Source organism: Mustelus asterias, chromosome 18 (assembly GCF_964213995.1).
Source record: "Mustelus asterias chromosome 18, sMusAst1.hap1.1, whole genome shotgun sequence".
In the NCBI taxonomy this organism is placed as follows: domain Eukaryota; kingdom Metazoa; phylum Chordata; class Chondrichthyes; order Carcharhiniformes; family Triakidae; genus Mustelus; species Mustelus asterias.
In genome coordinates this window covers 62690834-62710475 of record NC_135818.1, presented here as the reverse complement: position 1 = coordinate 62710475, position 19642 = coordinate 62690834, and the positions used below count along the sequence as shown (strand labels likewise).

Here is a 19642-nt window from a genome sequence, read left to right as displayed (position 1 = left end):
GCAGAAATGCTATAGGTATACTTCAGATAGGTCAACAAAGGTAAGTTAGTGGATAGAGTTTGGGGGGGGGGTGCGGTGGTGATGGGGTACAATGGCAGATGATATTATGCCCATCAATTGCCACCTTTGCTGGTATTTTACCAATGGCGAGGTAGGTGCTGGGTGTCCTTGGGCCAAATAATGACCACTTAAGGCCTTCTTCTCACCATTGTTGGTATTTTGACAGTAGCAAGGGGTGCTCATGACCTGTGACAAGGCCACCAGGGTGGCTGTTGGTTCGAGAGGCTGGTTCTTGTATGAGCACCCCATTCCCCATGGAGGGCCCCTTGCGTGACTACATTAGGCCCTCTCACATATGCAACACATCCCTATCAGTCGCAGGAGGCTCCCAGTGCAACAACATTTAACCAGCAGGAGATAGAAAATCAGTTTAGTCGATAATATTGTCAACTCGATTGGTTTTCTCTTGCATTTCTTCGTTAAGCAATACGGCCTCTGTCCTTTCCCAATTGTAGCTACACATGTGTACAAAGCAATGGGTGAACTTTGCCAGATTTGAAACTGTGCTTGACGTGGTGTCTGAAAAGTGTCAATGCACCACTGGTTACTTACAGTATACGTCTACTCTGATGGACTTGATTGCAGGGGTGCTCAAGCCATTGTCAGCTTTGCAGTAGTAACGGCCTCCCTGGTGTCGCTGGATTCTTGTGATCCTCAGGGTCTCATTGAAGACACTGTTATCGTGGAACCTGTCAGAGGCACTTCCTGCTGTTTTGGTCCATCTGATCTGAGCAAGCATCATTAGAGATGGTTATTACATAGTGCACTGAAGGCAGAAAGCACAGAAAAAGAGCCTACCAATTAATCACATAGGTTTCGGAATTATTTAGCATCTGTCATATATATGGCAACTAGGCAATAATAGGGAATCTAAACATTTTATGGACAATTGTGTTGCAAAGCATGAATAAAATCTTACTGTACTGACAAAACCTAGAACATGGTCAAAAATCCTGAGGGTGGAATTTTCCAGTCATTCCCGCCGGGTGATTTTCCAGTCCCGCTGTCACCAATGGGAGGAGGCATTGGGCAATTGGTAAAGCATTTCAAAATTCAGCATTCTTCCTCAGCTCAGACTGTTGAATACCAGCTGTGCTGCCTTTCTTGGAGTCTGGCTTCTGAAGCAATTATACCCACTCAAGCAACACTAATTCCTCAGAGTACCACTGATTTCTCCTGCTGTGTTAACCCTTTGTACCTCACACCAACTCCAAAAGCAACCGGTGCAGAGCTATTGGGCGACTGGACAGGTTTGAGGAGCCCCTGGCAAGGGGTGGGCATGGATCCCTCATTAAAGATGGTGCTCAGTGCACCCACCATTATATGATATAGGCATGGAACATTAACCCTCATGCTCCAAGCAAACCGCTCAGCCTAGGAGTACAGTTCAGACTAATGCCAGTGCTTGTTCTGAGAGAATCATGGAATCATACTGCCCCACCAGTATTGCATCCTGGGATCCCAGCCCCACCATGGCATTCTGGGACTCCTGCCCCAACAGTATCACATCCTGAGACCCCAGCCCCACCAGCATGACATCCTGGGACACCAGCATGGCATCCCGGGACCCCTGCCTCGCTAGTATGAGATTCTGGGACCCCTGCCCCACCAGTATGACATCCTGGGACCCCAGCCCCACCAGCGCAACACCCTGGGATGCCTGCCCCGCTAGTATGAGATTCTGGGACCCCAGCCCCACCAGTATGACATCCTGAGACCTCTGCCTCTTGCTTTTACTTTCATCAAAAGTTCAAACACATGGTGGGAGAAGCTGTCAGCACAGCTGACGGGGCTACACTCCACTTTTTCTGTTCGAGTTGAGACTTTTGCTGGAATCTTATCACCGTTAATGCCGGCGGGATTTTCCTATCCCGCGGTAGTGAACGGAGATCAGGCCAGCCGCCAAATTCTCCGACCTTGCTGCAGCGGGACCGTGGCATGAACGGCCAGTAAGATCGTGCCCTTTGAAAGAAAAAAAATCAGAAAATTCCATCCTTGATTTGAGATCTATTGGTGACAATCCCTTCTTTCGCAAGCATCACCTAGAATGTGACCTAGAAAACTGTGCCTGGGGTATGGACTCTCAGCCGAGAACGATAAGTTTACTTTAAACATTTCCTGAGTGGAAAAGTGTATTGAAATATCAGCAGGCTTTTACTCCAGATTTAGATGACATCAACCCATTAAGTCCTGCTGATCTCTAAGTGATTTTCACTGTGGTGTATTTGGATGGGTAAAATCCACTTTACTTAAAATACTAATAAATGCAGAGTTATTAGTAGGGAGGAATTTACTGGTTCTAAACCTCGAGTACTCGTATTTCAATTTCCCATTACATTTCTTCTTGTGTCAGGCTGTTGCATCAGTAACACAGGCTCATCATCACTCAGAACCTGGTTCAGGCAAACCACTTTCATTTTGTTTAAGAGTTCCACATTCTAGTTGATCATTAAAAAAATAATACAGAAAGATAAGAGGCAGGGCATGCAATAGATCTGTGCCTGCTTTGGATTCCAAATGCCTTTACTTTGGAATACAGAGGCTGGAATTTTCCCAAAATCTGTCAGGTTCAGACTGAAAACAGGTCCGTTTCGCTCCAATTGCACCGTCGGGTTTTCATTCCAAATTTTCTGACAATTTTGGGGGCGTGGTTTGCGCCGTCACACTGGCAGGACGGGGCCTGATAGAACCGACAAGGCCGCTTCCACAGACATTAGGTCACCCTTTAATGGATGCCCCAATCAGCGCCACAAATAAACTAGCTCCCACACCTCACAGACATGGAGGATTCTCCCACAAGCATCAGGGTGACCGCCCCCCCCCTCCCCCACCAACCCCCCATCTCCCCCCCCCCAACCACCCACACAAGTGTCAGGGCACTCTCCTTCCCCCCACACACAAGTATTGGGGCATTCCCACACAGGCATCGGAGCATGCCCCCTCCGCCCCCCCCCCCCCAACGCCCCCCTCACCATCACCACACATAAGGAAAACCCCCTCAAAGTGGCACCCCTGAGGGTCTACCCTTGGCAGTGCCAGGTTGAGGGGGCAGTGCCAGGGTGCCAGGGAACAATGCCAGGGCACTGCTTGACCATGTCCCTCACCGGGGGGCTATACTCAGCTGTGTGCCCCCGGCATGATTATCATGGCTGGTTTTCCTTTCGGGAAGCCAATGGTGATATGCACTGGCAATGATGCCGGCTGGATGGGACGGTGCAGAAACGGCGGAAGTCGCTGTGTTCGCCCCTATAATTACATGCAAATTTATTGTAAAATATGCTAATCAGGCTCAAGCCCTTCCTGGGCATGACCTTGATTGTGTCATCGGAGGTGGGACAGGGACTAACCTAAAATCTAGTTGGTGCAAATCCCCATTTTGGGCCTGTTGTGAGGTTTAGCGACCATTATAGGATTTATGCCTGCTGCTAGTGCGGCCACTAAACTGTAGCAAAAACATTGTATATTACAGCAGAAGAATATACACTGACTTCAGCAATGGAGCTTTCCCACACTAATAAACATCTCTAAATATCTCATGTTGCTTCACAGCAGCATTATAAAACAAGGGAGGACACCGAGCTACAGAAAAAGACTAGGTTAGATGACCAAAACTTTGGTCCGAGAGGCAAATGTTGGAATGTAACCAATGGTAACATTGCATTTGTTGTAGAGTGACCAATGGCAACATGCTGTAAGGGTCAGCTGACCCAGTAAACTATGTAACCAATGACAAAATGATGTGGTGGTCAGCTGACCAGCTGACACAGTATAAATAAGAAGCTGCTGGGGTTTGTGGGAGCTTGGAATGGTCCAGGGTGAGGCCTCAAATGTTGGAGTAATGAAGTTTCTTTATTAAACCATTTTCTTTGATTTATAAGTTGGAGTAAGTCTTGTTTTATTTTATTGTCTGCAAGAGTTCCTTCTGGTGGATCAAAAGCAAATATGAAAGGGTGTCTGAAAGAAAGGAAGTGAAATAGAGAGATGAGGAGGTGAATGGAGAGAATTCCAGAGCTGGTGGCCCAGCCAACTATTTTATTTATTTTATCAGTGTCACAAGTAGGCTTACATTAACACTGCAGTGAAGTTACTGTGAAAATCCCCTAGTCGCCACACTCCGGCGCCTGTTCGGGTACACTGAGGGAGAATTTAGCACGGCCATTGCACCTAACCAGCATGTCTTTCGGACTATGGAAGGAAACTGGAGCAGCCAGAGGAAACCCACGCAGACACGGGGAGAATGTGCAGACTTCACACAGAGTTGTTATCCAAGACTGGAATTTAACCCAGGTCCCTGGAGCTGTGAGGCAGCAATACTAACCACTGTGCCACCGTGCCGCCCTGAAGGCATGATTACCAATGGTGGAGCAATAACACTCGGGAAAGCACAAGAGGCCAGAATTTGAGAAGCACAGATATCTCAGTGGGTTGTGGAACTTGAGGAGTTTACAGAGGTAGGAAGGAGTTAGGCCTCGGAGGGATTTGAAAACAAGATGGGAATTTTAAGGTCTGCCGGACCAGGAGCCAATGTAGCTCAGCAAGCAGTTTGAGTGACAGGGAAATGAGGCTTGCTGTAAGCTCACACACAGATAGTAGAGCTTTGGATGGTTTCAAGTCTGTGAATGGGAGAGTGTGGGAGACCAGCCAGGTGTGTGTCGGAGTAGTCCGGTCTGGAGAAAACAAAGGCACGAATGTGAGTTTCTGGAGCAGATCAGCTGAAACAGAATCGGGTGACTTTGCAGAGGTACAAATAGACAGTCTCAGTGATGAACGTGAGATGGGAAGCTCATCTCAGGATCAAATATCACAACAAGGCTGTGAACAGACTGGATAATCTCGGACTGTTGCCAGGGAGAGGGATGGAGCCAGTCACTAAGGATCAGAGAGGTTGGAGCGGGACTGAAAACAATGGCTTCGGTCTTCCCAATATTTCATCAGAGGAAATTTCTGTTCATTCTGTACTGGATGTCGGATAAGCAGAATGGTAATTTTTTTTAAAAACAGCATTATTGTAAGATTCTGACATAAAACAGATCGGTACAACTGATAACTGACAGGAAATGAACTGAGTGAATATAAATGGGTTTTGGCAAACAGATTTTGAGTAGTATGTCCATATAATTATGACAAGCAGTGATGACATGAAATAGATTTACAGCGTTCCTGGAATCCTCACTTATTCAGCCGTGAGGACTTGGTGTGGGATGATACTTCAGCATCCATGTAGCTATAGGCTAAATTGGGTCACCACATGGGGATACTGGAGGGTATTGGGGTGGTGAACTAGTGGCAGCTGGGCAATAGTACTGAGTGATCTGGCTCAGAGCAGTTGATAATTTTGCACCTATCTGATCAGCAATACTGTAAGTTTAAGTACAATTGTATGGAATGCACGCATTCAAGGCCAATATAAATTTAATTTGCAGCAAAGAGCAGAGTGAGAAATGGTTTTGATAAGTTCATTGCATCCAAATATATTTATTCAAATATGAATCATTGCTGTCATGTCAACTAAAGAGCCACTGGCATCTACAAAACTTGGCAAATATTCATAAAATTTCGACCTGAAATTTGTACGTGTTTTCAGTGAGGCATCAGTGTTTACTGCCATTACCCTTCAAAGATGTGCAGTTAGGTGGATTGGCCATGCTAAATTGCCCCTTAGCATCCAAGGATATACAGGTTAGGTGGATTGGCCATGCTAAATTGCCCCTTAGCATCCAAGGATATACAGGTTAGGTGGATTGGCCATGCTAAATTGCCCCTTAGCATCCAAGGATATACAGGTTAGGTGGATTGGCCATGCTAAATTGCCCCTTAGCATCCAAGGATATACAGGTTAGGTGGATTGGCCATGCTAAATTGCCCCAAAGATGTGTGGGTTCCAGGGATTCGATGGGGTTACGTGGATAGGGCCAGGAAGAGTGTCTGGATAAGATACTCTGCCAGAGTCAGTTCTCAAATGACCTCCTTCTGCATTGTTGGGATCCTACAATTCTAAAACTGACTGCAGCTTCAGCATTTAACACAAGCGTAGATTGATGCATGAATCCTGAAGTTGAGGTCTGTCATTCACTGCCCTGTCACAGGCTACATTATCTCCCCAAAATTACAACCAATCAGCAAAATCAACTGGTTTGGTGAGAATGTCCCCTTTACTGCATGAATATCACTTACGGAAACCCCATCAAAAGTTAATCCCAGTTCACATGAGGATTTAATGACGATCCGAGTAATAATTTCTGTCGAACAAACAATCTGATCCAGAAAATTGTGTGGAATTTTGTTAGCTTCTTCTTTTGTGGTGAAATGCGAGAGTTTTTTAAACTTTTAAAATAATTCATTTTGTTTCAAAAGCTTGCTCATTATCTTTCAGCTTCTACTTTAACCCAATGGATGGCACAGTGGTTAGCACTGCTGCCTCACAGCGCCAGGGACCCGGGCTCGATTCCCGGCTTGAGTCACTGTCTGTACAGAGTCTGCACGTTCTCCCCATGTCTGCATGGGTTTCTTCCAGGTGCTCCGGTTTCCTCCCATAGTCTGAAAGATGTGCTGGTTAGGTGCATTGGCCATGCTAAATTCTCCCTCAATGTACCCGAACAGATGCCGGAGTGTGGCGACGAGGGGATTTTCACAGAAACTTCATTGCAGTGTTAATGTAAGCCTACTTGTGACACTAATACATAAACTTTAAACAATGTGTATGTCCCAATTTTTATTTTGCCCTCCGTAAAACGTTTGAAAATCTGATTTGACTATTAGTGCTTTGCATTTCCTGATTTGCTGCCTATGAGAATTATTTAATATGATTGGTTGCTTATGTGTTGGATAATTTCACTGCAGCTCAACGACAACAGAATCAGCTGCATATCAAGAGAGAGAAGGATGACACGCCAGAGGGATCACTAAATCTATAAGCACAGCTTTACTGAAGGTCAGTGGTGATCGCTTCGCTACTGACCGCAGAGTAAGGAGCACAGTCTTGACGACTTTGGCAAGCGTGTACTGCAGCACTCCCATGAGCACAGATGGTGTACTGCACTTTGATTCCAGTGGAAGCGCACACTGTACCTCACCTCAGGATTTGTCTTTGTTTGAATTGTTGATCACATGATCCAAGACTTCACAGCAGATTTTTGATTCCCATCAGTTATCGCTGCAACTGTTCAAGTGACAACGATACTGTTCACTACAATGGGTTGAAGGAATCCTGGAAGTCGCCAGGGTAATTGACATGGGAATGTGCGTAATATCATAGAATCCCTGCAGTGCAGAAGGAGGCCATTTGGCCCATCGAACCTGCACCAACAACAATCCCACCCAAGCCCTATCCACGCAACCCTACGTATTTACCCCGCTAATTCCCCTGACAAAGAACAAAGAAAATGACAGCATAGGAACAGGCCCTTCGGCCCTCCAAGCCTGTGCCCATGAGGCAATTTAGCTTGGCCAATCAACCTAACCCGCACATCTTTAGATCCGTTGCCATAATTGAGAATGACCTGATTACTCATGGAGTGCTGGCCCCTTCTATTTCTGAGCAGTTTGCATTTGTTGCAGAATAGGCCACTTGTGGCTCCAAAGCTAAAAGGGAACATAGGAATTAGGAGCAGAATTATAGGCAAATTCAGCCCTTTGAGTTTGCTCCGCCATTTAATCAAGTCATGGCTGATCTCTTCCTGGTCTGAAATCCACTTCCCTCCCTGTTCCCCATATGTTCCCTTTATCTCATTTAAAATAATCAGAAATCTATCTATCTCCTTCTTGAAACCAGTTAATGATTCAGATTCCACCGCGTTATGGGGCAGTGAGCTCCACAAATAATTCACCACCCTCTGCGAGAAGTGGTTCCTCCTCATCTCAGTTTTAATACTTTAGTACCCAAATCGAGGCAGTGCCACGATCATCTTGGAGCACATTATCGACCTTGCTGTAAACTTAAGAGGGTCTGAAAAAAATCCAATCGATTCAAATGGGGGGAGTGCTGAAACAGGGTACTCATAGGCACTTAAATTTCGTAAGAAGCACCAGCCTAACACTGTCAGCTTCCGAATACTTCACTGCACTCTGATTACTGAAATAAAGGACAACTCCTTGGCACCTGTCGTGATGGATGTCAATTTGGTCCCTTGGAGTTTTTGCCTTACAAATTCATTAACGGGAGAATATAATTCTTCTCTTCGAAGGTTAACATTGAAAGGCTTCTCCTGATGGATGAAACAGGGGCATGAATATATTTGGTACATGCTTATGTGGTGAGAAATGCTGTTGTTTCCTTTATCCGTGTAGTCTCCAGGTGCTGAGCATTTGCAGCTGCCCGAGGCAATTGAATCTGAAGCATGGTGCACCAAAATCAGCATTAATATTCCAAACAGAATGACACGCAATCAGAGCTAACAAAGAGCCAGATGCTTCTGGATACAGCATTCCCTTCAAAAAAAAATCAGACCTTTTTCTAAACAGTGTTTTTGGCCAAATTCTATAAAGAGGTAGGATGGCTGGTTTTATCAGCTTCAATATCAGTTCCGAATTATACTGATTCCGAGCTGCCTTTCGGGGAAGGAATTGCCAAATTCAGAAGATTTGAAACTAGACGGGCCACTACATTCCTGTGCACAGTTAACATCCCGGAAAACACTCCCGGCTTCAGCAGCTTTCCGTCATTCCCGGACGGAAGGGAGATGATTGGGGAGCCAAGACAAATCTGAGAGTCAATTTGGTGTGATGACTTTAATCAGGCAATTGAAGTTGGCCTGCTTGAATCTGGACTCCCTGATTGAAGCCCAATTGGTGGTAACACCTTCCATGCCCGCTGGGCACCGCAGGGACTGGGGTGCATTATTGATCCCTTTATTGACAGGGTGCATTATAGACCCCCTGCTACTGGGTTACCACCACAGGAACCTAATGATGGATCACTGCTACTGGAAAACCACTATGGGAAATTAGTGATAGATCATTGCTACTGGATCATTGCTACTGGATCACTGCTACTGGATCACTGCTACTGGAAACTCGTGATTGATGATTGCTAATGGATTACTGCCACTGAATTTTTGCTCCAGGAAACTAGTAATAGATCACCTCTACTGGATCACCTCTACTGGAAACTTGTGATAGATCATTGCTATTAGTTCATTGTCACTGGATCATTGCTCCTGGATCATTGTCACTGGATCATTTCTACTGGATCGCTACTACCACATCACTGCTACTGGATCATTGCCACTGGATCATTGCTACTGGATCACCCCTATCAGATCACTGCTACTGGATCTTTGCCACTGGATCATTGCTACTGGATCACTACTACTTGATCACTGCTACTGGGTCATTGCTACTGGATCATTGCCACTTGATCACTAATACTGGATCGCTGCCACTGGAAACTAGTGATAGATCATTGCTACTGGATCATTGTCACTGGATCACCACTGTGAGAAACTAATGGTAGGTCATTGCTACTGGATCACCTCACGTGGATCACTGCTACTGGGTTACCACCACAGGAACCTAATGATGGATCACTGCTATGGGATCACCACTATGGGAAATTAGTGATAGATCATTGCTGATGGATTATCGCTACTGGATCATTGCTACTGGATCACTGCTCATGGATCATAGCTACAGATCACTGCTGCAGGAAACTAGTGATTGATGATAGCTAATGGATCATTGCTACTGGATTATTGCTATAGGAAACTAGTAATAGATCATTGTTACTGGATCACCTCTACTGGATCACCTCTACTGGATACTCGTGGTAGGTCATTGCTACCGGATCATTGTCACTGGATCATTACAACTGGTCAATCAAATGGTACCAAGAGGTCACAAATGTAAGATAATAACAAAAATAACTTGATGAAGTTATTGGAAAGAATTTTGTCACACGGAACGACAATGTGGAATTTTCTTTTATAAATCATTTGTAAATGTTTAAAAGTGGAATTTATACAGTTGTTCGGTGGGGGAAATGACTGAATAACAGCTATAGGGATTAAACATAAGCATTGAATTAGACTATGGGTCCAAATCACAAACTGATCTCTGTCCTTACTTCAATTATAGCTTCAGGAGCAGACCGTGGTGAGTTAACTCTTTGGCGGGAAACCCTGCCTAATGACTTTAGCGTTAGGGGAAGAAAAGCCATCAACATAATTCCCAGGCACATTCCTGACCAGAGGAGACTTCACAGATACATTTTAAATAATTGTATTAATGTTGTTGTGCCTGCAGAATAAGGCAGGCCTTCCACCAGTGAACAGAATTTCCATTTGCATAAACAACTGTTTCCTCATTATCACTGATTATTTACTGCTGTGTTTAGAATACTGATGATAATTTTTTATGGCACCCCAGACGTTCCAGTGCTTCCAGCGGTTGCAAATATTCAGTGGCTGAGGATGACAGAAGATGTTCAGTGCCAGATAAACTTAATCTATATATGGCATTAATGAATATTAAAGTGTATGTACTTCAACCTGGCTCCATCTGAGAAGAACCAAATATCATCCAAAATAGTTTATTTACATCACTCTCATCTCTTGGGATTCCTATATTTTATGGGAATCCTAACTGGAATACGTTGGCACATAAGTGATTTCTGGAAACCGTCTCATATCTCAAGCCATTATAATGATATCAAGTAACTTTAAAGTGACCGTAAAGATTGCACTTATAGAGAATCTTCAACATTTTGCTGAAAGTGTACTAAGTTCATAGAAGAATCATAGAATCCCTACAGTGCAGAAAGAGGCCATTCGGCCCATCGGGTCTGCACCACAACAATCCCATCCAGGCCCTATCCTCACAACCCCATGTATTTATCCTGGTAATCCCCCTGACACTAAGGGGCAATTTAGCATGGCCAATCCACCTAACCACCACATCTTTGGAGTGTGGGAGGAAACCGGAGCACCCAGAGGAAGCCCACGCAGACACGGGGAGAATGTGCAAACTCCACACAGACAGTGACCCGAGGTCGGAATCGAACCTGGGTCCCTGGCGCTGTGAGGCAGCAGTGCCACCGTGCCGCCCTTGGAAAGAAAGGAATATTAACACAAAAAAAAGGTAAGATAAAAATCTGGAAATCTGAAAAGAAAAACAAATGGAAATGCACAGCATGAGATTAATCAGCATGAGGTAGAAAAAGGATAGCGAAGTTTTATATTTCGAGTGGAGATCCTTTGTCAGAATGGAGAGTTTGAACAGACTCCTTCAGAAATTTACCAAAACAAAGTGGAAGGGCATTGATCAATAATACAAGTGTTCTAACTATGTGAAAACACCAACCAACTTTAAAATTCTGAAAAGAGTTCTGAATGATATGTAAAGGTTCGGACTCAGGAAGAGGAAAGATAATACGACAAAATGTTCCATAAGGAAAGGAGATGGGAGAATCCAGCAGAAAATTAGGGACGCAGCTCAGGTTTGAAGTGGGTTAATCATAAAAGCATAGAATTTGACAGCACAAATGGAAGCCATTGGCCCATTCTTTACTCAGCAGTTAACAAAGAGACACCCAGCAAATCCCACTTTCCAGCTCTTGGCTCATAGCCTGGTAGGTTACAGCACTTCAAGTGCATATTCATTTTAAGTGGGAAGAGGGTCTCTGCTTTTATCCCCCTTTAAGGTAGTGAATTCCAGAATCCTAATTCCCTCTAAATCTCATGCACCTCACCCTGAATCTGTCACCTTGGTTTTAACCACTCAACCAAGGGAAATGGGGCCTTCCAAACTATTCTATCTAGACCTCTTGTAATTTTGTACACTTAAAATGTCTTCCCCCATCCTCCTCTATTCCAAAGAAAGCAACTATGGCCTATCCAACCTTTCCTCATAACTAAAATTACCCAGTCCAGGCCACATCCTTGTAAATCTTCTCTGTGTGCTTTCTGGTGTAATCACATCTTTCTTATGGTGACCATAGCTACATGCAGTGCTCCAGCTGTGTCCTAACTTCTGTTTTATACAGGTCTAGCATAACCTCCCAGCCCTTATATTTTATGCCTTGTCTATTGAAGAAAGCATCCCAGTTGCTCTCTCGATGACCTCTTCAACCATCTTCATGCACTCCAAGGTCAGCCTATTCCTCTGCACTTTGGTATCCTTGTATATTCCCTGCCTTGTTAGCCTTTCCTAAATGTATTACCTCACACTTCACCAGATTGAACTCCATTTGCAATTGTTCCACACACCTAACACATTGATAGCTTCCTGCACTCTACATCTTTATTCCTTAGTGTCGACCACACAGCCAATTTTTGTATCACCTGCAAACTCCTTAATCATGTCCCTATGTTAAAATCCAAATGATTGACATAAACCATAAGTAAGACAGATATAATCCCTTACTAGCCTCTTAAACTGCCAGACAAAATATGGACATAACTCCCTACCGAAATGTGTAGTTTCGGGGCTTTTAAAATCATAGAAACCCGACAGTACAGAAATAGGCCATTCGGCCCATCGAGTCTGCACCGACCACAATCCCACCCAGGCCCTACCCCCATATCCCTACACATTTTACCCGCTAATCCACACATCCCAGGACACTAAGAGGCAATTTTTTAGCATGGCCAATCAACCTAACCCGCACATCTTTGGACTGTGGGAGGAAACCGGAGCACCCGGAGAAAACCCACACAGACACGAGGAGAATGTGCAAACTCCACACAGACAGTGACCCAAGCCGGGAATCGAACCCAGGTCCCTGGAGCTGTGAAGCAGCAGTGCTAACCACTGTGCTACCGTGCTGCCCTAACTCTGCTGAGCATTCATAATGGGCTCAACTATCCTGATAACTATTCTTGGGAATAGCAATGAAGCCTTATTGTTTCTAAATTACACCAGATGACTGCCAATTATTGCTCTTCAGTAGTGGTTGGCTTTCTTTTTATTCCAACTGAAAGCTGTGTTTTTTTAAAATCATTTTTAAAGGGCTGGGGTTTTAAGGATTTTCATATCATGATACTTAAACAGATCATATCCATCCTTCAGGGGCATTTGTACTTCCTCCGTATATTTGTGACTCCGACATTGTGGGGTAAAGCCCTTAGAATAGCAAAACTGGGGTATGTTTGAACTCGGGACTGAGGTCAAATGGCCCTGCTGAGTCTGGGTTTTCTGACCTGTGTGATTTATGTCCCGCCCCCTGCCGGCAAAATGGGATCTGCTGGAAATGGGGGCAGAATTCTATATCTGGGTCCCACTGACCATTTTTAAAGGCCTTCAGACTCTGCAAAAATACAGCCCTCCATATGGGAGTCTGGTATTTTTATTCACACTAGTTTAAGCTTGGAAAGGAACATCTGCAGACATGCCACAATGTGAGGAAACCATTATTTTCTTGGTTGAAAATGGTGCTTGTGCCAACTGTGGCTGCCAACAATGCAGCGAGCTGCAAACTCTTTCACAGGCGCATCTTCAATCAAAAAGAGGTTGATTGGAAAACAGAGCACTGCGTACTCTCGAGGTGCCAGACAAATTATCACTGGATGTGTACATCATTCTAAAGGCAATCGAGAGTGAGGCATTGGTGGAGATATGCTGATAAGGGATAGCATTACACAAATCAAAAGGTGTTATGTGCGAGTGATACATTTATCTTAATTTTGACTTCCGTGTCCTCAATCAAGATGAACGACGGTAGTGCCACAGAATTGTGTATTTTGCATTTAATATGCTCAGAATCCGTGCTTTCAATTCAGTTAAAACAGTCAGGTGTAACATAAAACACACCACTGCTTCCCCCATCAATGTGTCTCAACCCTGTCTAAAGACAGCACACTCTCTTCCACGAGTGTGTCAGTTTTTCCATTGCTCCCTGCAATAACCTTATGGCCTTAATCAAGTTGCCAATCTGTAGAGCCAATAGTACCAAACTCGGAGTGTTTGTGCAGTGTGCTATACCGATTAGGAACTGGATTGAGAAAGCCAAAATCATTTTATATAGGACCAATCTGGGGAATTAAACCCAGTCACAGAACTGAAAGGCCAACCTATTGCATCAAGAACGTTGCATTTGAATTATATTCGGAAGGAATTTAGGGGGTGGCACAATGTTTAGCGCTGCTGCCTCACAGCGTCAGAGACCCGGGTTCGATTCCCGGCTTGCGTCACTGTCTGTGTGCAGTCTGCACATTCTCTTCGTGTCTGCGTGGGTTTCCTCCGGGTGCTCTGGTTTCCTCCCACAGTCTGAAAGACGTGCTGGTTAGGTGCATTGTCCATGCTAAATTCTTCCTCAGTGTACCCGAACAGGCGCCAAAGTGGGGCAACTAGAGGATTTTCACAGTAACTTCACTGCAGTGTTAATGTAAGGCTACTTATGACACTAATAAATATGTTAAACATTAAACAGTATATTAATCTTCAAACTATTCATTGCTCGAAATAAAATGAATAAAATAGCCATGTAACAAAAGGAAGCGAGTGTAATGATAACTCTGACTTGGAAATCGCAGAGTTTGAATTCACCTGTGGCCGTGGGTGACCTCTCACAAGGCAAGTTAGCTCCAAGGTTTCTCCTTCCCGGATTGTGTACACTCTCTCTGTATATCGTTCTTCTTCTATGTTACATGCTTGACCAGAGTGCATGATGCTTACAGTTGGTGGAGCTGCAGAGAAAAGAATATAGATATAGTCAGTGCGAATCACACAAATGCCTGATTAATATTTCCAGTTCAGTGAAAATCCAAGACATTTTCCCAATTAATCAACTCAATTGTCATCAATTCCTATTCTCTGAACATGTTTCCACCCAGATCACCTTGGTACGTTTACAGCTTGGATCCTGTATTCAGCTCAGTGAAGTCGGCTGTAAAGCAGTTGCATTTTCTTCCTCTAAAACCCCCAGAAAGATGCAAACGAAATACCCGTATTTCAGAATATTCTGTTGGAACTGGCTAGCAGGCATGTCCACAATGTAGCGAAGAAGGCAAATGGCGTTTCCGCCTTTATTGCAAAGGGATTGGAATTTAAAAATGGGGAGGTTTTGTTGCAATTGTACAAGGTGTTGGTGAGGCCTTACCTGCAATACTGTGCACACTTTTGGTCCCCTTACCTTAAAAAGGATAGAGTAACATTGGAGGCAGTCCAAAGGAGATTCACCAGGCTGATTCCTGGGATGAGAAGGGTGTTTTATCAAGAGAGACTAAATAGTCTGGATCTGTATTCCTTGGAGTTTAGAAGAGCGGTATCCTTATTCAAACATACAAGATTCTGGGGGGATTTGACACGATAGATGGTCAGCACGGTAGCACAATGGTTAGCACTGCTGCTTCACAGCTCCAGGGTCCTGGGTTCGATTCCCGGCTCAGGTCACTGACTGTGTGGAGTTTGCACATTCTCCTCGTGTCTGCGTGGGTTTCCTCCGGGTGCTCCGGTTTCCTCCCACAGTCCAAAGATGTGCGGGTTAGGTTGATTGGCCAGGTTAAAAATTGCCCCTTAGAGTCCTGGGATGCGTAGGTTAGAGGGATTAGTGGGTAAATATGTGGGTGTAGGGCCTGGGTGGGATTGTGGTCGGTGCAGACTCGATGGGCCGAATGGCCTCCTTCTGCACTGTAGGATTTCTATGAGATGTTTTGTCCCCTCGAACAAGGGGGCATAGCTACAAAATAAAGGGCTGTTCATTTAAAACTGAGATGCATAGAAATTTCTTCTCGCAGAGGGTGGTGAATCTCGGGAATTCTCTGCTCTAAAGGATATCGAGGTTGGATCATTAGAAGTATTAAGAATCATAGAGTCAATGCAGTGCAGAAGGAGGCCATTCGGCCCATCAAGCCTGCACCGACAACAGTCCCACCCAGGGCCTATCCCTGTAACCCCCCCGTATATACCCCGTTAATTCCCTCTGATCAATCAACATAACCCGCATGTCCTTGGAGTGGATAAATATTTGATAGATCAAGGAATAGAGGGCGATGGGGAAATGGCACAGTTAAGGCTGGCATAGATCAGCCATGATCGTACTGGTGGCCAAGTCCTACTTCTATTTCTTGTGTGTTCTTGTGAGAGAAACAGTTAAAAGAGATAAAGTACAGAGGATGGGGAAGCAGAGGTACGTTGGATTGATATTTTCCACTGTTTACTGGTATGTTACAAGGAAGGATGTATCCTATATGCTTTGCCCATCCAGTGCCTTCTCATTGCCTGGCAAAGCAAACTGCAGAAAACATTTCTCCTGGGGGTGACCAGTACAAGAGGAATATTGGCACTGAGTTGTAAACAGCCCACTTATATCTCATCTCACAGCTTGGTTCAAAGATGATGCAACCACCTCCACAGTTTGATAAAGGTTGCATTGAACCCTATTCCAGAACTTTAGCACGCGAACACCAACACCTCAATGCAGTACTGAGGGAGTGCTGTGGTGTTGACAGTTCCATTCAGAATAGGTTAAAATAATTAATCATAATTATAATAAATCATTCCCTCAGGAAGCAGTTCATGCCAAAACACTGAATGTATTCAAGAGGCGGCTAGACATAGCTCGATTTACTAGCTCTGAGGTCTAAAGGTCTTCCAGTCACCCGCTGGCAAGAGATCCTCCCTGATGCACTACACTCGATTAGATCACTCCTTTGCACAGCTACCAATGCTACCCCTCACGAAAGAATGTTTGTTTTCCCCAGGAAGTCCTCCCCGGGGACCTCACTACCGTCGTGGCTGACGTCCCCAGGCCCTGTCCTGCTCCGGAAGCACGTGAGGACCCATAAGTCGGACCCCCTGGTCGAAAGGGTCCAGCTCCTCCACGCCAACCCCCAATACGCCTATGTGGCGTACCCCGACGGGCGGGAGGACACGGTCTCTATTCGAGACCTGGCACCCACAGGCGCCCCAGGGACCACGACGACCCACAACCCCACACCCCCAACCCCCGTATACAGCACTCCTGAGCCCCAGGAGCCGCCACCATGCACCCGACAATCGGAAGGGACTACATATGACTCGTGCGACTACGGCCTGGCGCCTGAACCAACACCGCGGCCACCGGAACCGACACCACAACCGGCACTACGGCGATCGCAGCGGCAGATCAAGCCCCCAGAGAGACTGAATTTGTAAATTTGTAATTCTGTAAATATCGTTCCACCCACCTCACCCCCGCCGGACTTTTTTTTAAAAGCAGGGGGTGAATGTGGTAAACCACTGTTAAGCTTATTGCCCGACTGTGTGTGACATGCCTGGGCATGCCCCTCCCGGCCCTGCCTGAGACTCCTCCCCCCCTGGTCCAGGTATAAAGGTGATTGCTCCCCATCCCCCTGCCTCAGTCTCTGGACCAGTTCATCAGCATGGGTGTGCTCCAAGTCTTTTGCGAATAAAAGCCTATTTGTTCTTGCATACAAACTAGTCTTTGCTTGATTGATAGTGCATCACTGTGCCCACCCCAGTCCAATTCCGGCATCTCCACATCCTGATAAATTGCATCGACTGCCTTGTTTATTCATTCAGGGACATCAACCACAGAATAACAGACTGAACATGTGAAATGCTCTGCTAAATTGAAAACAGCAAAATCATTTCCATTGTAACTCCAGTGCTTTCATTGGAATTGATCCATAACCAACATCCCTCTGATTAGCAGAATGAACTGTCCATTTCCTTCAACTCCTTCACTGCAAAATCGCGCTTTTGTGACGATCGCAAAGATCAAACAACAGACACTGCCGAAAACAGTACAAAAACCAAAATACGGTGCATGTCAGAAATTTGAAACAAAAGCAGCAAATGCTGGAAATAATCAGCGTAGGCAGGCAGCTTTTGTGGAGAGGGAAGAAACAGGGGTAATGGCTTGGATTTTCAAGGTGGCCCACCTGCAGTGGAAGGAAGTGCCCGCCGGCATGGGATTTTCATTGTGGAAGCAATGGTACTGACGGTGACTGTAAAGATCACCATTGCCCTCAATGTCGATGCATGAGAATTCTTCCAGACAGCAGCAGGTGACATAACTAACGCTTCACAACTTGCTGTCTGATATTGCAGCAAAAGCTTTGTACACCAGGAGAGGGGAACTCATCATCCTCCCCCTTACCAGAGAGAAACAGGAGTGGCGAACATGTGGCTTATGTGGACATAATTAAATTAATTGCCGATAGATACCAAGTTTACTGGATAGTTGTCAAAAGGGCAGTTGCTTTTGCGCAAACAATATCTCCTTACAGTCTCACCAATTAAAACTCAAATGATTCAAGGAACCAATTTGCTAATCAATCTGATTTAAGTTTAAGTTTATTTATTATTGTCACATGTAGGCTTACATTAACACTGCAATGAAGTTACTGTGAAAATCCCCTAGTCACCACACTCCGGCACCTGTTCGGGTATGTGCTGGTTAGGTGCACTGGCCATGCTAAATTCTCCTTCAATGTACCCAAAGAGGTGCCGGAGTGTGACGATGAGGGGGTTTTCACAGTAACTTCATTGCAGTGTTAATGTCAGCCTACTTGTGACTAATAATAAATAAACTTAAACTTAAATCAGGTTGATTAGCAAATTGGTTCCTTGAATCATTTGAGTTTTAATTGGTGAGACTGTAAGGAGATATTGTTTGCGCAAAAGCAACTGCCCTTTTGACAACTATCCAGTAAACTTGGTATCTATCGGCAATTAATTTAATTATGTCCACATAAGCCACATGTTCACCACTCCTATTTCTCTCTGGTAAGGGGGAGGATGAGTTCCCCTGTCCTGGTGTACAAAGCTTTTGCTGCAATATCAGACAGCAAGTTGTGAAGCGTTAGCTATGTCACCTGCTGCTGTCTGGAAGAATTCTCGTGCATCAACATTGAGGGCAATGGTGATCTTTACCTCACCACTGTCACCGTCAGTACCACTGTTGATTTCCTGTGCATCCGTGGGTCCTCTTGAAAGAGATGGTGCAGCGCAGTGTCCATCTCCTTGCTGAATTACAGGTGCCTCAAACATTGTCCATGGGTGAGGTGAAGGTGAGAAAAGTGAGCTCTGAATGCCCTTAGTGTGTGGGGCCTTCAGTTGAGAACCTTCCTTGTGCTCCTCACTCTGCACATAGCTTCCCCTCTCTGCTGCCTACATGCCAATTCCCCGATTTGTTGCTGCCGGCAGGAACTGCAACCGTAGCCCTCTGAATTCCAACTGTCTTTCTGCTGATGGGACAGAAAATTCCTCTGACCTTCCTGTCAGGATAAGAACAATACTCCGATCAAAGTCCAACAAATGACCACGACTTCAAGAACACAACACAGTACTTCCACAAAGTTTGCAACAGCGAAGTTTGCACTATTAGTGGATTCCCTCAGGTAGCAACATTAGAGGCTGTTTGATGCCACACTCTGCAACCTACCCTCATAGAATCCCTACAGTGCAGAAAGAGGCCATTCGGTCCATCGAGTCTGCACCCACTCTTACCCAGGCTCTATCTCCGTAACCGCACGTATTTACCCCGTTAATCCCCCTATCCTATATAATCTTGGGAAACTAAGGGACAATTGAGCATGGCCAAGCAACCTAACCTACACATCTTTGGACTCTGGGAGGAAACCTAAGCACCCGGAGGAAACCCACGCAGACAGAGAGAATGTGCAGTCTCTGCACAGACATTCGC

The 19642-nt window shown here is 45.2% G+C and overlaps 1 protein-coding gene across 1 annotated transcript in view; it reads right to left on the bottom strand.

Annotated features, from left to right (window-relative positions):
• Nucleotides 1-18987, bottom strand: part of mdga2a (MAM domain containing glycosylphosphatidylinositol anchor 2a) — a 589650-nt gene extending 570663 nt beyond the window's left edge. The window contains exons 1-3 of the mRNA XM_078233125.1: nt 18813-18987; nt 14539-14678; nt 613-787 (exon numbers count right to left, since the gene is read on the bottom strand). Of these exons, the coding sequence (XP_078089251.1) occupies nt 613-787; nt 14539-14678; nt 18813-18987 (490 nt within the window). The remainder of the gene's footprint in view (nt 1-612; nt 788-14538; nt 14679-18812) is intronic.
• Between the last annotated feature and the right edge of the window lie 655 nt (nt 18988-19642).